This window comes from Vespa crabro, chromosome 1 (genome assembly GCF_910589235.1).
Source record: "Vespa crabro chromosome 1, iyVesCrab1.2, whole genome shotgun sequence".
Classification (NCBI taxonomy): Eukaryota; Metazoa; Arthropoda; class Insecta; order Hymenoptera; family Vespidae; genus Vespa; species Vespa crabro.
In genome coordinates this window covers 790,150-816,500 of record NC_060955.1, presented here as the reverse complement: position 1 = coordinate 816,500, position 26,351 = coordinate 790,150, and the positions used below count along the sequence as shown (strand labels likewise).

The following is a 26,351-nucleotide window of genomic DNA, read 5'->3' as shown; positions in this document are numbered from 1 at the left end:
TTGAAGGAAAAAAATGATTCTTTCACCGTTAATTCCCAATTGCTAATCGATTTAATACATTAAAAGTATATTTATTATATTTATTATGTTTTACAAATATTTTATAATTGAAAGGAACAATATATAAATAAATATAATTCCAGATATTATATGTAACAACGATATACAATAGACAACTAGTATACATTGTAGAGTATTGTCGTGATGGTGGTGGGAGAGAGCGAGAATCCGCTAAGGAAAAACAAAAGAGAGTGAGAGGGGGATAAGGGGCAATTTGTTCCGCGAGTCAAGTTTATACGTCTCTGATATATAAACTGTCTTGTCCGAAACCAATGTAAGTTAGTTTGCGCGCTTCGTCGTGAAAAGAACGTATTATAAAATTATCTCTTGGTTTTCTTTTTCTTTTTCTTCTTTATCTCTCTTATAGATTTTCAAAAGATATCTATTGAAAATATGGAGAACATTAAAATTCAAAGAGACGACGAAAGTTATGCTGTTAAACGGAAGGACAAGAACATGACGAATGGTAAAAATTTTTTTTCATAAAATTTTCAATTTTTCATTCAACTATATAAAAAGATAAAAATTATCAATTGAAAATCTTATCAATCGATGATATACTTTTGGATTATTTTTTCTTTTTTTTTTTTCTCTTTTTTTTCTCTTTTTTTTCTTCTTCCTTTCTTTCTTTAACTAATGAAAAATTTCGATACATGGGGACGCTGCAACTTGTAAAATTATTGATTTTCAAAGATCACCTTAGTACGATTTTTGACACGCTCTATTTTATACATTTGTACTTTATATTATATAATTTTGTCGTTATTGAAAGATCTACTCTTTTCATTGTGTTTTCTTTTCTTTTGTTTTTGAAAAGAAACGAGATAAAACAAAGAAAAGAGACATCTCGACAGTTATGAGATCGATAGCTAATGACTTTTATCGAGGCCGATGGTAACGATTGTTTTTTTTTCTATTGAGGGTGAGAATAAAAGCGATATACAATACTAAATGACCTCGTGCTAAGTCAGGTATGACAGGTGAACGTAACGAATTATATACTTATGTTCGTGACATGGGAATCGTGATATCGATAGAGTTGCTTTCGTTTCTTTGATGTAAGTCCAATGAAAGCTATAAACAATCTTACCTGCAATTACTTTCGATAGATTCGATCTAGGCTTTACTTCCGATATCTTTTCTTACCCTTTCTTGTCGACTTTTAATTTACGAGTTAAACTTAGATTTCATAAGATTCGTATCTTTTCTTTTGTCGAATTTTTAACAATAAAAAAAAAAAAAAAAAAAAAAGAAAAAAGAAACAAAATAAAATAAAACAAACGAAAAAATACTCGAAGTATAATGAAACGCTCAATAAGTATGTTAACGCATTGTCGCTGAAAGACTTAAATCGGTGTCTTATATTTGTTAAACGTTGAAAATATATTTGTAAATTTTTGATTGGTATATCTTTATAAGGTAGAAAATATTTCTATGATTATTGAAAAAAATGCTACTGTCATTAATTCGTACTTTTTCATTAATTTTTAATAAAAATTTTCAATAGGCACATAAGCGTATCTGATATATTTTACAAAAAATATTCATTTGATAGTAGGATTGTGTCGACAATGTGTTAATATTGATTTTTATCTCTTGCATAAAATCCTATATAAATAAGCTATAAAAGAATTATATAATGAAGAAGCGAGTTGTTTTATATCATACTTGTTGTTTTACAGCATATTGCCATTCAATAATAAATAATTACCTTAGAAGATTTATATATCGAATTGCATTTGATAATTACATAAGTAGATTATGGTTAGAGGGAATGGCAGTCATATTATCGTCGTCGTGTAACAGTAACACAAGCTCATACGTTATTTTTTATAAATAAATATTTAAATAAATAAATAAATAAGTAGCCTTTTATATAAATACAAATAGTATTATCTAATCGATTTTCTTCTTCTGCTTTTTTTTTCTTTTTTCTCTCTTTTTTCTTTTTCCTTTTTTCTTTTTTTTTTTTTTTTTTTTTTTTATTCGATAATTACATACCATTAAGTCTCTCATTACTATAAAGCGAAAAATTACTTTTATATAACATCAAAAATTCTTTTCTCTGTCGTTCTTATCGAAGGACTCCCGGTTTTGTTTAATATACAACAACAATAAAAAAAACTTGCTTCAAACACATTACTTCGGGGTGTACTCCGTGTGTGGGTAATTTGTCATTCAACAAATGTATTATTAATATGTTCACGTAGTTGCGTGAGATCGACCTCGGACTACTTACGAATCATTTTATTTCGCGCGATGATTCTTCTTTCGTTTTTTTTTTTTTTCTTTTTCTTTTTAACCGACATGCATGTCGCACCGGTACTTGGTATTATTAATGCTGGATACTCCACGGAAAATGTACCACGATATACATACATATATATATATATATATATATATACACAAACGCGCGTGCGCGCGCTCGCGCACGTATAAATAGATATAATCTCTTTTTAAAGACTTTAGGTAATATAACTTTTCAAACGATCGTCACAATTGTTAACAAGATCTCAGTGATTAAGAATATATCTGCTATTTTCTTTTTTTTTATCTTATCAATCTATACGTATACCCACGTATATACATACATACACAACGAAGTTAAGAAATGCAACGACGATGTCATTATTTATGTATTAATGCATCGAAAAAAAATTGACTTACTGAATATTTTTGTAACACGCTTGCGAGTTTACAAACCCTCTATCGATTGTAAGTAGCTAAAGTCAATTGTGCTCAGCCAACTTTCAGTAGTGCGACTATGAATGCGGAGACGAGCACTTGATATAGACATATACTGAATAGCAAAAAAGAGATAACGTTAAATACGTTAAAAACGTCTTAAAAGAGATAACGTTAATCTAATTCATTTCATTAATTTCAATTAATATGTCATTTTCTTTCATTTATTTCTCATAAAATTTTTGAAAGATTTGACAAATTTATCTTCAATCGTAACTCTAAATGCTTCTAATATATTCAATAGATATACGATCTTTCTGGTCTAACAGGGTCTTCCTAGAATATCATTACTAGAACGTCTAATAGATAGGAGGACGAAGTGAATTTCATTATCGACGAAAAGGATCTAATGCTTTTAATCATTACGATGAATAATTATCGATGATAACAGACAATAATAAGTTACTTTTGTAACATTTTCGAAAACGGTAATATTTCCTCGAAACTATAATAATATTGTGACAAATAATCATTCGGGTCAATTATTATTTTATATATTTATCTATATCTTTTATTTTCCTTATTTATCATATATTTATTTTTATACTTAGCTCTCGTAGAGATAAGATAAATAAAATATAATAGATCATTGCTAAATAAAAATTTATTTATAAAAAATTTTATATATATATATATATATATATTTCTATGAATAGAAATGATATTTGTATCGAGGAAAAAGAATGTCGCTGTTTCGAAAATAATCATTTCGGATTATAAGGAAATGTTGTGCTTTATTTTCCTTCTTAATAGAGGAAAGTGAACGCGAACCGGTCTTCTCTGATGGGATTTACTGTGACGTTAATACACTGGAGTTTATTGCAAATGATTTATATTGCATATTTCAACGAACAAATTAGCGATCAATTAGAATTTATCGACAAATTTGCGATATTTGATTTCTCTAATTTCTTATAAAATTTTACAATGTACAATTTAGCATTAAAATAGAGCATTAAAATTATATCATTTTTCTTCTCTTTTCTTTCCTTTTTTCTTTTTTTTTTTTTTTTCTCTCTTCAATTAACGTAAAAGACTCAAACAAATCGTAAATAAAAATAGAAATTATAAACAAATTTATAATTTCCTTACGATAAGTAGTCGATAGACGACAATCATATAAAATTTATATCTGTAGATATTATTAATTCTTGATTTATTAATTACTTGATAATTAACCAGCGAAAGATAAATCGGACAATTTTTATAATTCTTCGAAATCAGAAATCGGAAGATAAAAAATATCGATAAATGATTTTTTTATATTTTATCTCGTATTTGACTCGGTGTCTATGACTTTTGCGAGGAGATCTCTCCAGTAGAGGAGGAAAATGTGAAGAGCTGAGAATGTTGAGAGATAAAAGGAACGTAAAGAGAAAGAGAGAGAGTGAGAGAGATAGAGAGAGAGAGAGGTGTCAGAAAAAAAGAGTAGGAGGGAAACAAAGGTGGGAGAAAGGCGAAGAGTGAGTTGAGCTGCAGGGTAGGAGAAGGGAGGGGGAGAGAGAGAGAGAGAGAGAGAGAATGTTCCAGGGGACGTTAGCGTTCGCCGTGATTCCGTTCATCCGGTTCAGTCACACCGCATCACTCCGGTGAGCGTAATCGTTCTCCTCTTTGCGTTTTTAACTCGGCTGCTGTTTTTCCTTCATCTTTACTCTCACTTTTTCGGCTTTTGTCACTTGTTATTAATACACACGCGCACGCAATAAAGAACAGTGTTTTTAATTCCTTTTTTTTTTATTATTTCTTACATTTCGTCTATCGGATCATTTTAACGTAAAAAAAGATCTTTTCGATTTGACGTTTTAAATTCTCTCTCTTTCTCTCTCTCTCTCTCTCTCTCTCTCTCTCTCTCTTTCTCTTTCTCTCTTTATCTATCTATCTATCTCGTTCCTACGATAATTTTAACATTGCCGTTTATATCATTGATTTGAGTTTGTGCGTGTCAAATTGACGTTAGAAGTGTGACCTGAAAAGTATATAGAGTAAGTTTTTAACTCAACATTCGTAAGTTCGTTAATTATTTTTGAGAAACGTTAGAATCAATTTCTGAATAGAGAATTAATTTAAGATGTAATATTATCGTCATACGTTATATGTCTTATGTTTTATTTGATACCTGTCAAATTTTTTTTTTATAATCGGATATCGTTTGTAAAAAAGTTTCTTCATCGTTCCTCGATAGATCCTATTCGATGTTATTTTTTTTTTTTTTTTTATTTTTCTTTCCCAAAGAAAATTCAACCAGCAAGAACATTCGTCCCAACTCTAAAGAAGAAAATAAAGGAACGATCATGAATGGACTATCTAAACAATGTATCACCGATGAGAAGTCGATCAAATTGAAGAAACCCCATCCACTGAGGTCTATTTCTTGGAATAAAAATATCGAGGAAGGAGATTTAGATGTTCCTGGAACGCCAAGAACACCTCGAACCTCGACAACGCCAGGTATACCTAATTTCCTGGATTTTTAAAACGATTTTACGTGAACGTCGAAATCGAAATCGAAATCGAAATCGAAATCGAAATCGAAATCGCCCGTCCCGTCCCACACCTTTTTTTACTCGAGGAAATTAAATTTCTTGTTTTGTTTTTCTTTTTTTTTTGTTTTTCTTTTTCTTTTTTTTTGTTGTCATTAATGTTTCCTGCGTAATTCATAAGATATTTCTCGACCTGTTGCGCGTCCACTTAAATTACCATAATTAATATTCAATAGCGCACGAACCGTTTATTATCATAAAGTGCAAATGATTGAAATAATTATTTTCTGTTCTTTTTTTTCTTTTTTTTTCCTTTTTTTTTCTGTTTTCTTTTAAAACAGAACAATTTCATGCAAAGGAATTCGTATTATATCATACAATTTTTAAATAATGCCAATATAATTTCTAGATAATAATTTAATAGAGGATCTTGAAAACAACGTGACCATGACTTCTCTCTCACATTATTATTTTTTTAATTTATACTCTCGTATTAATTATTATCAATCCTAATGTTATAAAATCATTCGATCCCTTTAATCGATTTCATGTCGATGAGGAAGCTTTAAAATTAAACAGATCTTTAAAGAATAATTGTATTTTTAATAGACGGCATAGATCATTATGTCGAGTATCTAACAATTTCAATTTAAATAAATCAAGTTTGTTTTCTATTCGTAGACGAAATGATGTTTAAGATAATTGATTAAATAATTGTAAATAATTGATTTCTCATGGATGAAGTACGATCTAATGATATCTATTGATGAAGCTGGATCTAATGGAATAAAAAAGTAATGACTAGTATTCATGGAAATAAGAACGAATCGATAATTCGTTTATAATACTGTTCGCGATTCGATTCAACAATTTAAATTCGTTTCTCGATACATTCTTCGATATATATTCTACCAATTGTAAGAATATTCTTAATCACTTTAATTCTTCATCGTGATTTAAAAAACGATATGAAAAAAAAAAAAAAAGTCTTTTCGCATTTTTATATATCGCACTTTAATACATTGTTTTGATATAATCGAACGAACGTATATATCAATGAGTTTAATGAATCATTTAATAATATTAGTAAAATCAATCGCAAAATATGATTTACAGTATTTTTATCTTTTATCGCTGGTAAATAGACAAAACTTGATCTTAGATAACAAATTGGATTTTTCCTGAAGCAAACAGTTGAAATTCAATTAGCAGACGTTGTAGAAAAAAAAAAAAGAAATAAATAAATAAGTAAATAAAATTAAAAATAAATAATGAACTTACGAAAACAAATGATCGTTCTCTTAGACAATGAGACATTTTTTCCATGATAAAAAAAAAAAAAAATCAATATTTACTCTTTCTAAATACCCGTAGATCGAAGAGCGTCATTGTGAACTCGTGAGACATCGTCATAGGTCGTGACATGCGATATAGAGCCGATATTTATACGCTTATACGTTATGGCCAATTAAAAAAAAAATTCGAAGATAATTGTTTCGTAAGACTAGAGAAAGAGAACTATCGAGAGAAAGTTATGTATAGAATCAAAATTTCACATTTTGTTTTTAATCTTCCGAATCGAACTTTTCATAAATACAACTTACTTCGGTGTAATACAGTCTGATCAAATCGAGAATCTTAATTCTGATGTAATTTAAAAAGTTTTGTTATGTGTGAAAAATGAACTTGAAATTAATACACACACACACACACACACACACACACACACACACACATACACGCACGCACATTACACTTTCGTTTGATCGAAGTGATCTGTCCAAGAGTCTCTAGGTAAATGAATTAAATCGACGATCGTCTTATCGATCGTTTAATCGATTGTTATGTCGGTCATGTTATCGAATGTCTCGAAAGTATCGAATGACTTCCTAGAAAATACGATCCAATATGTTTTGGAAAAACATTTATTGTCAAGCTTCTAATCTGTTTTATCTTGCTCTCTTGAATATATTATTATCAAAACGATATATATTTTGACGGAGTTCCGCGATAAAATTTCTGACGCAACAATATTAAATTTTGTTTACAGGTCACGAAAACTGTACCTTTCATCATGATTTAGAATTGGATCATAGACCACCTACGCGGGAAGCTTTGCTACCAGAAATGTCAAGGAGTTACAAATTACTTCTAAGTTCACTTGGCGAGGATCCTGATCGGCAAGGACTTTTAAAGACACCGGAAAGAGCAGCCAAGGCGATGCTTTTTTTTACCAAAGGATATGATCAGTCTCTCGACGGTAAGAGAAACCTTTTTTGATGGTGTCCTATACAAAAATATAATATATTCTATGCTGAACGATATTGCTTATATCGTGTGTGCAGATATTTTAAGTTGACATAAGTTCAAATCGAGCGATATATATATATATATATATATATATATATATATATATGCGTGTGTTATCAATTTTCATTATCAAAATCTAATATTGGATTTTACATTGCATTTTAAATATTTAATAATATAATTGATTATCACTGTAAAACAAATAATTCAACTTATATACTCTTTTGCACGTCAATCAGAGAATTATAAAAAGGATAAACATTATAACATTAAATATAACATTACTTAACGTTATTCATTGAGAAAATTCCATATCTTATTAGAAATCTCTAGTCTATCGAGAATCGTTGCAGGAATTGTTTTAACTTCCGAGTATTTCTTCTTTCTTTTTTTTTCCCCTTTTTTCTTTTTTTTTTTCTTTCTTTTTTTTTATTTTAAAAATCGTTACGAAACGAATTGCCATTGGGATTCACGGCCAAGAAGAATGTTGGGAAAATACGTTCACTCCTGAAACGTATGTCTGTTCGGCCGACTTTGACTTTGACATTGATCACCTACTTCGGTGAAAGTAGCTAACGGAATTCGGAATATTTTTTTAAGATCCTCTTTTTTTGCCTTTTATGTCCTTTTATTTTTACTTTAGCTTCGATAATTATTGACGAATAAAGTAGAAGGAAGAATTCGAGAATGGTAAAAATACTTCGATATAAAGAAACGATAACGATTAGAGATTGACTTTTTTTTTTTTTGATTCCTCAATTTTTTTCTTGTCCCTTTCTCTCTCTCTCTCTCTCTCTTTCTCTCGCTCTCTCTTTCTTTCTTAGAAGTACAAAAAGAACGAGATATCGAACATCGTGCACTTTTATCTTGCAATAAAGTACCGTATTTCTTTTCTTTTTCTTTTCTTACCTTTATCTCGCTGACGTTACCCTTGTCGGATGAAAAAGGAAAGAGAAAAAGGGAGAACGAGAAAAGAGGGTGCGCGTACCTAAGTGCGCCTTGGAAAAGGAAAGAGAACGTAAAGCTTTTGATATAAATGCTTTTCAGGGACGTAGTTACAATTGCGAAAGAGAAGAAGTGAGAGAGAAAGAGAGAGAAACATTTTGCTTTTACATTTACAATTAGATTTATTTATCTCTTCTTTTTTTTTTTTTTTTCCTTCTATAATCTCGTTTGATTCCTCTAACTCTCTTTGTGTGATTTCGTAAATGAAAAGAAATTTTTCCAAGACTTTTAGAAAAATTTTCTTTTGAGAAATTTTCTAATGAAAAGTAACGTACAAATTTATCTTCATTGATATCACGAATTAATTTTTTAATTGGATGAATTGATTAGATGAAAGATACTCGAGACACTTTCCTAACAAACGTCAGACAAATTAGTATGGCCATTGATCGAGTTAAGTTCTCTTCTCTCTGTCTATCTCTCTCTCTCTCTCCATCCCTCTCTTTCTCTCTGTCTCTCTCTCCATCTTTATCTATCTCTCTATCTCTCTCTTTCTTTCTTGAATAGGTATAAAGGCAGAGGGAGAGTTTAATTCATTTTAAGATTCGAGTAGCTCTTCTACAAATCCTTAAGAAGATGCACTTCTACATGTTCCATTTTCAAGATAAGTTATCTTCTCAAGATAAAGTTATCTTCTTACAATTCGATAAATCTTAAATGAAAAAGACACGTTATATTACTTTTTAATGCAAAAGCCTATCGATCATTTTTTCTTCGATATCATTTCCGATAGCGTTATTTCCCATATATATTTCCCATATATATAGCGTTATTTCCCATATATATATATATATATATATATATATATATATATATATATCGTTTTTTCATTAAAATCAAATTTCACGCGTATTACGTCGATTGGAGATTTCACGTTCTCCTGTTTGACGTCAAAGAGAGAAAAAAGAAAAATAAAAAAATAAAGAAAAAAAAAGAAAAATAAACTAAAAAAAGAAAAAGAAAAAACTAGAAGAAGAAGAAGAAGACAGACAAAATTTTGTAAAATCAATAATAAAAATATTAACGTAACATCTATATTAATGCACGAGTTTTTCAATGAAAATTACGATCGTTTGATTGTTCGTACTTAATGGCTTGTACTGTTTTTAATATAATTACAGAATACAATTATTCGCGATATCTTTTGTAAAGAGAATTCTCTACTTGGTTGAATAGAGGGTGAATAATACGTCCATCGTTGTCGGTCATTGCGAAGGTGTTTCTTGTTAAGGTTGCCGTGGAAACCATGAAGAGAGAGAGAGAGAGAGAGAGAGAGAGAGAGAGAGAGAGAGAGAGGGAGGGAGAGAGCACCCTCCATTACCTACCTCCCAACACATACTAACCACTGATACACCTATTCACCACCACCATTTCCCACGTTATACAGTAAGTAGGTCAATATCGGCTAAATCACAGACTAGGAACACGAGGACCTTAACCCACGTACCTTGTACTAGGATCTTTTCTTTCAATCCTTCGAATAAAACATTTTCTCTCTTTCTCTTTCAAATATATAAATTTATGACTAGAAAGAGAGAGAGAGAGAGAGAGAGAGAGAAGGTTACAGATAACAAAAGATTTATTTAAAAAATATATTATATTGTATCTTTAAAAACACAAATGAATTTATATATCTTTTCTTTTCTTTTTTTTTTTTTATCTTGTCACAGATGTCATTAACGATGCCGTATTTGACGAAGATCACGACGAAATGGTGGTAGTCAAGGATATAGAAATGTTCTCTATGTGTGAACACCATTTGGTACCCTTCTATGGAAAAGTATCCATCGGTTATCTACCCTGTAAGAAGATACTTGGTCTCAGCAAATTAGCGAGGTAAAAATAAAAATGCATGAAACGACGTAAAAACAAAAGAATAATTAAAAAAAAAAACACACACACACACACACACACATGGAAAGAAAAAAGGAAGAAAAAAGGAAACAAAAAAAATATGATTCGAAATAACGATGTAATAGATCTTTTGAGATCATTATTAATGAATATATGTTAACTAATGACAGACATCAACATGTGTTATTACATATAGATTTTTTCCTTTTTTGTTCGACTTTTTTCCTTTCTTTTCGAACGATTTAATTACAGTGTGTTCCTCCCTATTGATCTGGAACATTGTCGAACAATAAACGTTAGTAAAGAGCAAGAGATATGCATATATATAGTAAATACTTTCACGTTACGGTGATCGCTCGAGCGAATAGTCGTTCTGTTTACACATGAAATTCAATCTCGAGTAAACAATCGAACAAAAATGTATCTACGGTTAAAAAGAAATATTTACGATCAACGAATGATTATTACTTTTTTCTTGTTTTTGTTTCTTTTTTTTTTTTTTTTTTTTTTTTTTTTTTTTTTTTTTTTTTTTTTTATAAATATTTTGGAAGATCTCAATCGTAACTTATTATAATATTTGATTGCACTTCTCCTTTATTTTTTAATTAAATAATGGCATATAATTTTTTGTTCAATCTTTTTCGTTCAATTATTTTTACAGAATCGTAGAGATCTTCAGCAGGCGTCTTCAAGTTCAGGAACGTTTAACAAAACAAATTGCAATAGCAGTTACGAAAGCTGTGGAACCCGCGGGAGTGGCCGTTGTGATCGAAGGAGTGTATGTATTGTATCTCTCTCTTATATATATATATATATATATACGTACGTATGTATGTATGTATATAAAAATACATGCACACTCACGTACATATATACAAGCAAACATATGTAGCTTTGATCTATTCTAATTACTTTTTTTTATTTCCTCATTATCGAATGTAAGAACAGCTTTCACGTAGTATCATATCGAGTTTGAAACTCGACCTTCGGATTTTATAAAAATGCTTAACACCGCGTTAAGTGCCACGGAAATTCTTAGGGAAATCCCCGTCAGGCCACGCAGCTGCGTATTAGCGCTGGTATTGCGGTATAGCAATGCGAAGCGCACTACTAACGGATATAAAATTTACTCGATACTGCTGTATAAATAATCCTGCAATGAATAAAAATGATGTAAATTTTAAATAAATTTTCAATAATTAATTTCAAATGATATAAATTTTTTAGTTTTATATCATATTTTACACTGTCAATCATCAATGACTGACGTGGTCTAAAAACGAACAGTTCAGTGTCAGTCATCGATAACTTACGTGGCATTCAACGTGTTAATTGTCCATTTCACAACGCGGAATCGGTTCTGAGCGTTGTGTTGTAATAAAAAATGAACCAAGTCGAATTCCTCTATGTTTAATTCTGGTTCCATTTCAACGCACTCGAGGCTTGGGCAACAGTTTTCGCAAGGATTAATCTTTTACGTACTATTTCAACCTTGGACTAATAATTTATTTTATCGTGAAAGAATTTTATACCTTCTCGTGTACTTAAACATTTTCTTTCAACTTTGCCTTATCGATGATAAGATTAAAATTAGTAATAATAATAATAATAATAATAATAATAATAATAATAATAGCTATTTATATTTATATACTGACAGAGTATTTAAATAAAGATTATTAATATTTATCCAACTGATGTTACATGAAAGCATAATTACAGGATTAATAATGTCTTTATATCCGTCAGCTTTTCTTCTTTTTTTTTTTTTTTATTTCTCTAGGGTGCGGAAAGGATTAATTATCTGTACGATTGCGTTTTAATATTCCTACATATTTATCGATAATCTTACACCGATATTTTTCTATATATAAAATATTCATTTGATTATACCGTTCTAATTATGCATTCGTGATTACCGGAATCACTTATATACATCTACTATATTATATAATATATTAATATACTTATGCAAAAAAAAGTTGAAGGTTACATTCGTTACATTAGTTAGATAATGTTTGAAGATAAGAGAAAAGAAAAAATGCAAATGTTTTTTTTCTTTTTTTTTTTTTTTTTTTTTACGGACGAAGATATAACTGAAAGAATATTAACGATATTGTTTGTTTGAAAAACGGCATTAGAATATACATGAAACAATTATATTCAAAATAGTAATGGTCTTCATATTTTTTTACAAAAGAGTAAAAAGAGAGAGAGAGAGAGAGAGAGAGAGAGAAAGAGAAATGGATAATTATTAATAAATATTTATAATCGTGAACTTATTAATATATATTTTATATTATTATTTGCTATTATCATTATTATTATTATTATTATTATTATTATTATTATTATTATTAGTACTGTTTTCATTATCATTATCATTATCGTTATTATTCTAAAAAAATAAAAATGATATAATATTAATTATGATCCGAATAATGATAAAAACATAACTTTATTTTTTTAAATTTCAGACATATGTGTATGGTAATGAGAGGCGTACAGAAAATCAATAGCAAGACCGTTACTTCAACGATGCTCGGCGTTTTCCGTGACGATCCAAAGACTCGCGAGGAATTCCTCAACCTTGTCCATTGCAAATAAACGATAATATCTTTAGGGAATTCTTATTCGGCGTTCCTTCATCATCATTTATATATATATATATATATCGGTCTTCCTATTTGTTTGCTGTCGTAGTATTTTTTTTTTTTTTTTTATTTTCTTTTTAATATCTTTTTTGCTAATCTTAAACTCTCCTTCCGAAGTTTCTTCGTGATATTCAATCGAAACGTTTGCGAATAATGATCCATATAAAGATCTATATATAACTAGATCTTCCAAACTGAAATATTACTCTCAATATTTAAACGGATATGTACATATAAGGAAAAAAGAAAAAGAAAAAAAAAAAAAGAAGAAAGATGACATTCATATGTTTATAAAAAAAAAAAAAAAAAAAAAATGTTGGTTTCCTCTTCTCTCAATGAAATTTCCTTTGAGAGTTCGAGACTTCGAGAATTCACGAGTTTAAAACCCAAGGTGTTCGAAAAAAAGAAACAAAAAAAAAAAAAATAAGGAAAAACAAAAAAGACAATATGATGTTTGTAATAACATTTGCAATCGATCGAATAAGAGAAACACTGATATTTAATAAGGAAGTCTAATATTTCCTTTTAGTCGTTCGAATTTGCAAATGATTAATGTATGAACGAATGAGAGAGAGAGAGAGAGAGAGAGAGAGAGAGAGAGAGAGAGAGAGAGAGAGAGAAATTTTGATTGAAATCGAATAATAAGCAGAACTAATAATACATAGATTGATATATTAGTAACAACAACGTGCTGCTGGTACAGCGAATTTTTCTTCGATGTTTTGTAATTATTTTATATATCATTGATTTGTTAGTTTCTTTTTTTTTTTTTTTTTTTTTTTAATTTAATTTTATTCTTTTTTTTTTTTTTATTTAATAATAATAATATCAACGATTTGCGTATTCGACATAATTTGAGTTGCTTTCACGTGTAGTTTTTATTTTCTCAATTAAGCAACTGTCATTGATAAGGAAAAAAAAAAGAAAATAAAATAAAAAGAAGAAGGAAAAATAAAGAAAGAAAAAGAAAAGAAAAAAAAAAAGAACAAACTGAAAGAATTCTTAATGACAATAATTTTTTTCAATAGATAGAGAATCTAATGGAAATGTTACATTAACAATAATAAAAGAGTACATGTTGCAATATTATTTTTTGTAAATGTCTGATTCATACGATTATTGCAAAACGTTATGATCAAACGTTTTGATATTCAGAGTCATGACATCGTATGTGTATATATAATGTCATGATAATATCTTGACATAATATGTTTCTCTAATAGTACGTATTTTTTAAATATACTTTAGGAAAACGTAACAATAACAATAACAATAATAATAATAATAATAATAATAATAATAATAATAATAATAATAATAATAATAATAATAATAATAATAATAATAATAATAATAGTAATAATAATAATAAGAAGAACAATAATAATAATAATACATTTAAAAGCCTAAAAGATTGTATAATGCATTAGTCGATACACAATGCTCAGCCATGCATCGTTGTCGAGTTATGCAGTGATCATAAAGTTCCCGTGAATTTTTTTTTGAAACTTATCATTTTATCTGTTAACTCATTAAAAAATAAAACGTGAAAGAAAAAAAGAAAAAAAGAAGAAAGCGTATATTAAAAATTTATCACGAATATATTTTTGTTCGTGTAAAGAAAAATCGCTTTAAAAAAAAAAAAAGGAAAAAGTACAGACAGAATTAAAGGGATATTTAGTGCCGAGCCAGTTTACGTAGCCATATTTTTTATGCGAACTAACGATAATTTATTTTTATATAATAATGTTGATCAATGATAATAACAATCTCGATAGATAAGAATTAACAAATTTCGATGGCTGCTTTATTCGCAGAAAGATGTATATATATATATATATATATATATATATATATATATACATACATATATATATATATAAGGTTGCAAAAATTGTAAGATCGATAAAATCTATAATTTAGAATTGATTCAATCTATAAAGTAGAATTTCATAACTTTTTCTTAGCCAAATACAAAAAAAAAGAATATAATACATGCACGCATTTATCGATCTTCCAATATTTTGCAAATTATAGATTGGATGTTGTTGTTATTAAGACTCGACCAAGTGAAGTTTAGTAAACCTTAAGCGTTTATTTTATTTCAGTCGATGTTAAATTGAAAAGATGGGATATATTATTGATTATTTATGAAAAAAAAAAAGAAAAAAAAAGAAAAAAAACGAACGTTTAATATTTATAATATTTTTCTGGTGATATATATTATATAAAATTATATTTATATTTTAAATCTGTTGTCGTTTATCAATTCTTAATCCCTTCAATTATTGTATAGTAATAATAAGACAATATGATAGTAGTATATTATCATAATCTTGTAAATCTTGAACATGGAGGTATTTCAACTTTCTTCATAATCGGTGAACCACATGGACGTGGTGATAATCTTTCGTTTGTTCTGCATACGTTTTCGGCATCACCTTGATGCAAGAGAAAGTACATACTATTGTCAGAATTTTGTCGATTTTTTCCTGCAGGACAACAAGGACTCGCACAAAGCTGTTTGATCATGGAATCACAATAATTGTATTTCCAATTCTTTCCATTTTCATTTTCATTTTCATTTCCATTTCCATATCTATTACAACATTCTTTGTTTGCTGGACGTGCTGGACAAGGTCTTTTCATTTTTACTGGACATGGAACAGTGTCTTCGCTAAACTCACGAGAATAGAAGAAATGTCAATAATAGAGATATAATTTGATAAATTAATTGAATCAAATAATAAAAATTATACTACGTAGTTGGTATAAAGGACATTGGACATGGAGCACAAGGACTACAACATGGTATTGGTGGACAACGTAATACTCTCAAAGCTTCTACGTTGAGAGATGATACTCCACGTAATAATGCTCGCTGTATAGCATTCTCATAATCGATTTTTTCTTTCATCAATCTTTCATTTTCCTTTCTAAGACATCCTATCTCACATTCCAACTACATTGATTTAATAAAACATATCGAGATTGGTTTTTATTAGAAAAGAAATCAAATAATACGTATTTTTATATATGATTTGGATATATATATATATATATACCTCTATCTCACGTCTCTTTCTTTCCTTATCCTTCTCACGTGTTTGTACTTTTGTCCTTTTCATTTCTTCAATTTTTCCATTTTTATCCATTGGAAAATCTTCCGTTCTTGATTTTTTTGCTATTGGTGAATCTTTCGTTTTTAATTTTTTTGCCATTGAGAAATCTTCAGTCATTTCTTCACCAGGATTTTGAACAGGATTTTCAACGTTTGTTTTCTTTATTGTTTTTTCTGATGCAACTTGGTTTTGCTTTATTATAAATTAATAAATATAGTTTATATATATATATATATATATATATATATATATATATATATTGAAATAATATAATAAAAAATAATAACTTACTTTCGCCAAATATTTTTCTTTTGCAGCCATGCATTCAGCAAGTTGTTGCTTAAGTCGATTAATTTCAGCCATAAGATCTGCTATCTGTTTATTAAGCTCCTTTATTTTATTCTCCTTATCAGTAATTGCACACATCTGTGATAATAGTTCTCCTTGTAAACGTTCTATATCTCCTTTGCAAATATCTAACTTATTTTGTACCGTGGTACTCCATTGTTGAATTCTTCCTAGTACGTCGACGATCGCCAACTTTTGTTATATATAAACAAGAAAGAAAAAAATCATTTTAATTAATATTTATGTTAATTTAAAAATATTTTATTTATTTGTCTCTGCCTGATTTATTCATGCCTACAGGATTCAACCTTTAAACCGTGTTCGAAGTTCTCTCCTAATGTTGCTAATGCTTTGCCGGCATCTTGAAGATTTTGATGAGCATAATCAATTATTTCATTGATTTTAGTATTGCTGTAATTAATATTGTTACTTATTTTTTTTTTTTCTTTTCTTATATAACAGACAGAGAATAACAATGATATTCAAATTACTTTATTAAATGTGTTGCACAAACGCAGCATGGACCACTTGTAAGATCCATTTGATTGTTGCTCAAACTCGATTCTTGTATAGGAAATTGTTTAGAAGATTCTTCATAATCATCTTTAGAATGATTTATGGTTGATTCTACGACAGGTTCTATGGAAGTATCAGGTTCTATGAAAGCTTCAGGTTCTATGGAAACATTAGGTTCTATGGAAGCTTCAGGTTCTATGGAAGCTTCAGGTTCTACGGAAGCTTCAGGTTCTATGGAAGCTTCAGGTTGTATGGAAGCTGTAGGTTCTATGGAAGCTGTAGGTTCTACGTTATTTTCTACCAAATTTTCTACACTTTCATTGATATCTGCTCCACCGGTAAGACGTTCTCGTTTTATAATTTTCATGTGATTAGATTTGCAATTAAATCTTGTCATTAATTTGGAATTAGTAGACAAATCATTTGATATTTTACCATTGTCACTAATCGAATACATGGCTATGTTATTAAATAAATTATATTAGATTTCAATATATAATATGTAGATATATCGTGTATAGACTCTAGAGGCATATAACTTACTGCTTTTATATAATCTTAATGGCATTTTTATTTCTTTTTTTTTTTTTATAACGTAGAAAAATCAATGATTAGGAATGATTCACAAAACTTGTTAATTTTTATAGAAATTTATCTAGAACATTTCACCTTACTTGGTTATAAACAAGAAAAGATTATATTAATTGTTCAGAAAGTTATAGCATTTGTTTTTTTGTTTTTCTTGCTTACAAAATTTTAATTAAATTTATTAAAGATTTTACATGGAGTAACAGATATTTTTTACACGTAAAGCAGATAATATATCACCAAAATTCTTATCTACTTTATATATTTTTTAAGAAAGATATAATTCAAAATTGTTGTGGCAGATGTAAAATGTTAATATTGTTATCTTAGATGATTCATATAATAATACTAAGTTTAGCCATTCTGTAACTGTACACTGTAGCCAAAAGAATTGTATTTTGATATAAAAAATTACTTTTATATCAAACCATCAGAATAATTCAGCTTATTTGTACATTATATTACACATCAACGTTCGAATTCTTGATAAAAATAAAAGTAGGAAAGATTTATCTATAGTAATAAACGTTCTCTTAATGCATCATTTCTATGATAGTAACAAACTTTATCCAATATCTTAAAATAACATTATAAAACTATTTTCTTTTGTGTACAAATTGCACACCATCTGTATGATTGATTTTTTAATTGGATGTAATAAAAGATTGTGGAAGATGTTTCCATTGAATTCAAGAATAACTGTAAACATAAGATGCATTTATACATAAATTTAAATGGACTTTTTAGGTGGTGGCCTAAACACACCAACTACTACAGCATGGTCCCTCTCATAAGGTTCTAGTGTAATTTGTTCCTGTGGTTTTAATTTATCGGCTATGAGTTTCTTCACTTCTGATGCAAAAACTGCTTCTGGTTGAGCAGTCGAATCTATGCAGCTTGCCTACAATCATATTTAAAAAAAAAAAATAAATAAATAAAATTATAACATGTTATATCGACTAAAACAATATATGTATATACAAAAACGAACCTTAATAGAAATAACAAAATGACCTCCATTTTTAAGAAAATACTGAGCATTTAAGGCTACTATTCTTGCTTGATCTGGCTGTGCTACGTCTGCAAATATCGTGTCTACCATTCCCATAAGCATCCTGTATTTATGAGGATGCCTAGCATCTTCTATTATAGGAATAATATTTGTCCTTTTCTTGGCTACATTTATAAGATCTCTTCCAGATCTGTGTGAAAATTCTACCGCATATACGAGTCCTTCCTAAATATAAAAATAATAAAAATAATTCATATAATAAATCAAATTTCAAGAAAGAAAACATATGCATAATAATATGAATATTGTATGCATATCTTTTCAAAAGTAAAGGAATACTTTACCTTAATAAAAAAAAATATGCATGTAATTATTCTAGCATAACTTCGACACCAAATCAATGATTACAAATTAATTTGGCTCTAATGTATGCATACGTTTATATTCCATTAAAATTTCTTTTTTTTTTTTTTTTCTTTTTTAAATAAAACAAGAAGTTCTTACAGGTCCAACAACATCTGCAACATGTGAAACAGTAGTTCCCGATGCAGCACCTAAATACAACACTTTGCTTCCAGGAGGCATATGAATCTGATCTACACCCCCAAGAATAGCAGCAGCCAATTTAGATCTAAAGGGATTCCATACTCTGTATTCAATTTTTTCACCATTTTCTCCCTGCAATTTATACATATTTAAATATGTATATATATATATATTTTTTTAATTATATATTCATATCGACTTTTCATTAAATATTATTTGTTAATTAATTACCTCCACGCTAATTCTCTTTTCACCATAAACTTCTGAACCAGGTACCAGATTTAAAGTAACTAACGCGTCTTCTTTTCCTCTAGCAATAAAGACACCTTCGTGACGATGAGGTTCTATAATAACAGTCTTGCCTCCTTTGAAACCTCCTCCTCCTCCACGACCACCTCTTCCACCACGTCCTCTTGGAGTACCTCCACCTCTTCCACCTCCTCTACCTCCTCTACGACCACCTCCTCTTCCAAAACTACCGCCTCCACCTCTCCCACCACCACCACCACCGCCACCGCCACCACCACCACCTCTGCCACCTCCACGGCCACCTCCTCCTCTACCTCTAAAACCACCCCCTGGTGAAAACCCTAAAATTGTAAATATTAAGATAGAGTAAGAAGATAAAACAATGATTCATTGTAAATAATATAATAAAATTGTACAAAATTTATAAAATATATATATATATATATATACACTTTCTCACATAATTACTATGTTTTTAATAAAACATATGTGATAATATACATTAGAAATTGATCACGCATAATCTACAGTAATATTATTATTTAATATTATTAATGAATCAAATAATAAATGGGTTAGTTCGAACAATAATGATCGTAAAGGAAAACAACATTCTTAAATTTGAGGTTATCGAAAACAACGTTCGAAATAATTATTATATTATTTGTCTAGATTTTCGGGGGAAAAAAAAAAAAGAAGTAAAACAATAAAATAACAGCGTCAAGCGTAACTTACCTGGTTTCCCCATATGAGTTATGTCTTTATTGTCACTTATTATTGAACTTATAAACTCAGTCTAAATACTTTCTTGAACACGTGCGTCACCCCGGTGCGACGCCGATCCGGTACGGAAGTTACATTTTATATCGAAAACTAACTTCCGGCAATTCGATTATCGATACTATGTAACCAACTATCGAGACGACGTTATATCATATATTTTATCGTGATGATCACGTAACGCGTGTATATATATATATATATATATTAGGAATTATATAATACACACAGACACACTCACACTACTGATCAAATTATTATTATTATTTTATTTATTGTATATGAAGTTATTCTTATAAGTCAATTTAGAATTATCAGAATTACAGACTAGACAGTAGATATTTTTTAATTTTATATTTATTAGATATTCAAATTATATATCGCTATACTTTAACTTTTTTCAATTTTATAATTGATAATTCATATCTTCAAGTAAGTTTCTGCAAATTAAATCATACACAAATACAAAAATAATATTAGAATATTTACTGTAATGATATAAAAAAAAAAAAAAAAAAAAAAAAAAATCATATTTGAGAATAACGAATTGACACTCACATTTCTTTAAAGTGTAATCTTTCTGCTGTTAACGCAAGCTTTCTAATATGCCTGATTGTACTTGCTGCAGCTATTTGTACCTCTGGATCCTCTGAACCGATCAATCGTAACATGTGCTAATGAAATATAAACATTATGTGTATTTATAAATTGTGCTTAATGATTCAAAATCATATGTATTATACCTTTATAATACCACAGCTATGCATGGTTACACAATTCATAGGATCTTTACTTAAATGATACATTGCTATACAAACACCTTTAAGGACAACCTTATTTTTGGTATTCATGTAACCAACAAGAGGAGCAATGATTTTAAGTTTACCAAATTCAGAACTATTATCATTCCATTCGCAACAATAAGCAATAGCTAAAGTTAGGTTAGCTCGTAGATCCTCATTTTCCTGTTAAAAAAAAAAAAAAAAAAAAATAAATAAATAAATAAATGCTTAAAGCTTACAAATATTAAAGATTATAAATTTTTAATAATTTTAAAATAATATTAACCGTTTTTGCAAGACTTGCTAATTTCGACACCACTCCATGATCTGTTAATATACCAAGATTTTCAGGATCTAACGCTATTGAAGCAATTGTAGCGCAAACAGCACTGAGTACTTTAGGATTGGTACTATCCAAAAGACTGACTGTAAGTTCCAATCCTCCTACAAAAGCTCGCACCATCTCAGGAGAATCTTTAGCATATTTAATGCATGGGACTAAAGCAAGACAAGCATTTGTCTTAATAACATTGTTCGGATGTTTTAAAAGAGACCATATTAAGCGAACACCATCTAATTTATGTCCAGGATCATTAATAATATCCATACATTGTGTATTTTCTGCACATTCTTTCAATACTAACGGTATATTTTCTAATAATGGTTCATAAGTAAAACTCAACAATTTAATCTGTTAAAAAATTATCAATTTTTAACTTCTAAGTAATTCTATAATTCCATAATTGCAATGCTATATATATAAAGACAATACTTACTAACTTTGGTAATCCATCATGTGCTCTTAAGATATCTCTATTTGTGGGATCTTTGCAACATTCAGCCAATGCTCCAACTACATTCGATAAAACATCTTCTTCTTCATTTTCTTGAAGAAGAGGAACTAGAAATGCTACTAAATTGTTTTGATTAAATCTTTTTACATTCTCTGAGCATACAGCACATTTCCAAATAGCACCTGTTACAGCGATTAATAAATGTTTATTTGCGCGTACATTTTCATCTTGTATAAGTTTACATAAAGGATCTAAACCACCAGCCTCTCTAACCATATTGCTAGTTGTTTTATTTATCGCACATTTAAATATCGCTAAGGCACAATTTTCTTTCAATTTCATATCTTCATTTTTCAAATGATATACTATATCCGCAATAATACCCATTTGTTCAAAGGCGAATCTGCAGACTGACTAATATTTTAAGAGTATTAACAAATGAAAAGATTTATGATTATGATATTAATAAATATTACCAGATCTGCACATTGTTGTACAGTTCCCATTATGGGAATTATTAAATCAGTGTGAACACTCTTTAAGAAACGTGCCATATGTTGGACAACTCCATACTTTTGAAGTTCTGCTTTAATTTTTGGGCTCTTTGCTATAGAGTTTAATGCTCTAGCACCACCTATAGCAACTCTGATTAATTCCTTTTGAATATTATTTAATTCATCAAAAGAGCGTTGAAGGACGTTATCTGGTATATCCATAATGTCTAGCTATTAAAAATGCATATTATATACACATACACACATAATTTAAAACTGAATTAGGCAATAGATAAAAAATTCTTACTAATAGAGGTATGCCACCACGAATCCTAATCTGTTTTCTAGCTTTTCTTATTCGTGCAATAATAGCCATAATTTCAGCGGCTAGTATCTAATAAAGAAAAAAAAAAAATTTCTTAATAAATTGAATGTAACTAAATTAATAGAATAATTTCTACAAATGAATAAAACTAACTTGAATGTCTCTAACGGGATGTTTTAATAATTGAATGAGTGATGTCACAATACCATAATCAATAAGAATACGGGACATTTCACTTGAAGTTACTATTACAAGTAAAACTGATAAAGATCCATTTTGACATTTGATATCATTTGTTTCCAAAAGATTAACCAAAATTTCCAATCCTCCAATTTTTTCTATAGTCTTTTGAACTGCCTACATTTATACCAGAAGATAGAAATATGAATGTGCATATACATATAATAATAAAAAGTTAATTAGAAACTAACTCTATTTGTAAGATCATAATCTTTAAGTAGACATAAACTTATTGTGGTAGCCGTTTGATTTCCAGCTTTCATATATTTTATTAGCTTTTGCATAATCCAGAACTCGGAGGAAATATCTGACATTTCATTTTTTAAAAATCTCTCATCGTCCTCTCCTTCAGATTCTGGTTCATCGTCTGAACTTTCATCCTCCTCCTTTTCTCTAACATAATAAATTTTTGGACCAAAGGGTTCTCCAGTGACTATAGATATTAATGGTTTCATTTGATCAATTTCTTTTATCTCCGTTACATCTGGCTCAAATCTATTAGAGTTCAAATAAATTATATCAATTAAATATATTAATTCGTATAAAAGATATTATATGTAAAGATTAGAAAATATTAAAAATATTACTCAGGTAGAAATGGTTCTGGTGGAACCAATATTTTTTGTTTTTTTGGTGGCATTTCGTTTCGTACTTTTATGATATCTTTTTTTAATAAATTAAATAATTAAAATACACCATTATCACTGACATATTGTAAAGTAACGGTGTTTAAACGAGCCTGACACATTATTAACGATAAACATAAACGAATTATTGATCAAACAATCGTTCGATAAGACGATTAATGTGAATCGTCGGTATCTAAACAAAATGTCGAATAAAAGTTCAGTTTTTTATTTTTCTTTTTAAAAATGCATTTATTTATCAATCTTTATATGACACGATGTGTAAAAATTTGTTTATTTTTTCTTTTTCTTTTTTTCTTTTCTTTTTTTTTTTTTTTCGAACAATATTCAATTACGTTCAAGACGGTCGTAAAGAATTCTTATTTATATGACTTGTGCTTTATTAAAGATTCTTCCTCAAACATTTAATTCGCAAATTAGAATACCTTGATTAATTAATAATGGTCTAGCACAGTTTATAAAATTAAGATTTTTGTTGCAAAATTGAACATTAAGTAAATGATATATGTATATTATCGATACGGATTAACTTGTAATGTTTGTTGGTGTTTATTTACATTTCATTGATTCCAAGATTCATATGATGAATTTTTATTTAAAAATTTGAAGAATATTTAAAAATAATGGAGAAGCAGTTGTTAAGCCTTTTAACGATATCCTACGCAACTGTGTTGGTTAGAAATTATAAGAAAATGAGATAATTAAAAAATTGTAATAATAATAATAATGATAATAATAATAATAATTTATTGTATGTTTTTGTTAAAGTTTGTTTCACTTTTGGATTTTCAGTTTTATGAATTGTTAATGCGTTAACAAAACATTACTTTAGTACAAAAATAAAAAACTGAGAGAAAGAGAGAGATAGAGAGAGAGAGAGAGAGAGAGAGAGAGAGAGAGAGAGAGAGAGAGAGAGAGAGAGAGAGAGAGAGAGAGAGAGAGAGAGAGAGAGAGAGAGAGAGAGAGAGTGAGAAAGAGAGATGAAATAATTTAATTTATTTTTATAAATATCTAAAGATCATTGAGTCAAAGGAATTTCTAGTTTTACACTCTTTCTTTACAATGTTTTTTTTTTTTAGGTCCTTGAAGCTTTGCACAATGCGTAGGAACATTATTATATAATTTTTGTTGTGAAAATGTTCATGTCACTAAAAAATAAATTAAATACACTATCTCAATCCCCTTGAGAAATAGGAGAGCCACGATCTCGTTTAGAACCTTTACCCTTTCCCTTTGATTTTGTTTCTCTTTTTCTACTTAAGGAAGATGTAGAAGTGGTTGAAGTAGAATCAGCAGGACTTGAATGGCTAGATCCTTCTCTGTCCCATCGTGCTAGGGCATCTCTTAAATTCTGTCCATCATTATCTTCATAAGTATCCACATCTACATGAAGATTATCCTGACCAGTCTGTCCACTTTTCTCAGATTCTAAATTTGCACGCATTTCTTTCCTTTGATCTTCTGTATGTTGCGGACAACGCATAGACCTTGTACAAAGCTTTTTCGTGTGCTCAGATATTACACCGCATATTTGCGTTAATAATGCTCTCTTATCCTCCAATGACATATTTTCATAATTAGACGGGGAATTTTCATTGCTGCTATGGATATGTTCATTAAGATTATCACCATTTCTTTGATTGTTCTTCTGTTGTTTCGATCTCTTCATTCCATTACGATCCTTCCTTCTCTTACGTTTATCATTATTTAAACTCCAATCCACATCGTCGTCGTCATCACTTATTACTCCACTGAATGTACTAAGATCTTTAGAATTATTAGCTATTCTTCTTGATGCTATACGCGAACTATTACGACCCATACCCATACACTTTTCTAAATGCGTTGCAAATCTACAAGCTGCTACACCCCTATCACAATTCGGACAATTACATTCTTGAGATTTTTTCACTGGATGTTGTCCAAAGACATCTAATCCTGGCGAATCTAAAATATAAAAATTTCTTTTATTGATGTATATATACATATATATACATATATATGTATATATATATGTATGTACATTGTTTTTAATAATTCCAATCAGTGTCTAATCTATATTGTACTATCAGATAAATAAACAATTTATACAATTTATATCGATCTATAGATTTATATAATAAAAGTTTGAACTCACCTACAATAGCATACGATTCGTCATCGGGGATACCTTCTTCGACGTCAGAACTTCCCGTTTTTGTGGTTCTGTGTACATCAAAAACAAAACCCATTAAAACTTCGTCTAAGAGGTCCTCGTAAATCTCTTTAGTAGCGTTTTCTACGTTTTCGGACTTATTCATGAATTCCAAAAATCTTCTATTTAATTCTTGGATTCTTTCTTCGGTAACAGACATCTTACAGGATGTGACATTTGAGAAAAGCCAAGTAATGAGACTCCAAATTTCCCACCGTGTTTATATACTCGACGTATGACAGTTCTAACCCATAACAATGTGCGTGATCTTCGAGTTGTACCGTGTCATAAGGATACTTGTCAGATGCAACCCTAATATCAAATTTTTAACTAATCTTCCAAATTAGAAATGGACGGATATACGATGTATGACTTTGTGATTAATAATAAGCAAATTTGGTTAAAAAATATCAAGAGTATTGTACAAATTAATATAATCTATGTATGCATTTCTCTTTCTCTATCTCTATCTCTCTCTCTCTCATTCTAAGAATTTCTTGAATTATCATTCTTATCTACAAATACATTATCTACAGTCGGTAAGTTAAACTTTGAACTTTTTCAAACGAAATAATTCTTAACAGTTCGTTCTTGCGTACGTCGCTG

At 29.0% G+C, this 26,351-nt stretch overlaps 5 protein-coding genes across 8 annotated transcripts; 1 reads left to right on the top strand and 4 right to left on the bottom strand.

Annotated features, from left to right (window-relative positions):
- Window positions 1-317: 317 nt before the first annotated feature.
- LOC124430308 (GTP cyclohydrolase 1) lies at window positions 318-13,743 on the top strand. Of its 3 annotated transcripts, none has more exons than XM_046976660.1 (6): window positions 318-526; window positions 5,038-5,253; window positions 7,336-7,545; window positions 10,271-10,436; window positions 11,116-11,232; window positions 12,932-13,743. In XM_046976660.1, exons 1-6 carry the CDS (start codon window positions 454-456, stop codon window positions 13,059-13,061), a joined length of 912 nt encoding a protein of 303 aa, XP_046832616.1. In that variant the 5' UTR covers window positions 318-453; the 3' UTR covers window positions 13,062-13,743. The 3 variants fall into 3 exon arrangements, with proteins under 3 accessions (XP_046832616.1, XP_046832635.1, XP_046832626.1); XM_046976670.1 differs by lacking the exon at window positions 318-526 and adding an exon at window positions 4,226-4,787; XM_046976679.1 differs by lacking the exon at window positions 5,038-5,253 and having other exon boundaries at window positions 323-526.
- A 124-nt stretch (window positions 13,744-13,867) lies between these two features.
- LOC124430244 lies at window positions 13,868-17,662 on the bottom strand. Its single transcript, XM_046976526.1, has 6 exons — window positions 17,070-17,662; window positions 16,887-16,989; window positions 16,522-16,770; window positions 16,174-16,422; window positions 15,871-16,070; window positions 13,868-15,785 (listed from the first exon to the last, which is right to left on the bottom strand). The coding sequence occupies exons 1-6, from the start codon at window positions 17,549-17,551 to the stop codon at window positions 15,437-15,439; spliced, it is 1,632 nt and encodes a 543-aa protein (XP_046832482.1). The 5' UTR covers window positions 17,552-17,662; the 3' UTR covers window positions 13,868-15,436.
- A 265-nt stretch (window positions 17,663-17,927) lies between these two features.
- Window positions 17,928-20,376, bottom strand: LOC124430282 (rRNA 2'-O-methyltransferase fibrillarin). Its single transcript, XM_046976598.1, has 5 exons — window positions 20,225-20,376; window positions 19,472-19,830; window positions 19,199-19,372; window positions 18,674-18,919; window positions 17,928-18,583 (listed from the first exon to the last, which is right to left on the bottom strand). The coding sequence occupies exons 1-5, from the start codon at window positions 20,235-20,237 to the stop codon at window positions 18,413-18,415; spliced, it is 963 nt and encodes a 320-aa protein (XP_046832554.1). The 5' UTR covers window positions 20,238-20,376; the 3' UTR covers window positions 17,928-18,412.
- LOC124430233 (armadillo repeat-containing protein gudu) lies at window positions 19,766-24,443 on the bottom strand. Of its 2 annotated transcripts, none has more exons than XM_046976515.1 (10): window positions 23,492-24,443; window positions 23,096-23,399; window positions 22,818-23,021; window positions 22,647-22,733; window positions 22,322-22,570; window positions 21,828-22,259; window positions 21,338-21,742; window positions 21,013-21,234; window positions 20,828-20,943; window positions 19,766-19,830 (listed from the first exon to the last, which is right to left on the bottom strand). In XM_046976515.1, the coding sequence occupies exons 1-10, from the start codon at window positions 23,542-23,544 to the stop codon at window positions 19,806-19,808; spliced, it is 2,097 nt and encodes a 698-aa protein (XP_046832471.1). In that variant the 5' UTR covers window positions 23,545-24,443; the 3' UTR covers window positions 19,766-19,805. The 2 variants fall into 2 exon arrangements, with proteins under 2 accessions (XP_046832471.1, XP_046832463.1); XM_046976507.1 differs by lacking the exon at window positions 19,766-19,830 and adding an exon at window positions 20,541-20,709.
- An 87-nt stretch (window positions 24,444-24,530) lies between these two features.
- On the bottom strand, window positions 24,531-26,203 carry LOC124430275 (ataxin-7-like protein 3). Its single transcript, XM_046976585.1, has 2 exons — window positions 25,689-26,203; window positions 24,531-25,498 (listed from the first exon to the last, which is right to left on the bottom strand). Exons 1-2 carry the CDS (start codon window positions 25,903-25,905, stop codon window positions 24,726-24,728), a joined length of 990 nt encoding a protein of 329 aa, XP_046832541.1. The 5' UTR covers window positions 25,906-26,203; the 3' UTR covers window positions 24,531-24,725.
- Window positions 26,204-26,351: the final 148 nt, after the last annotated feature.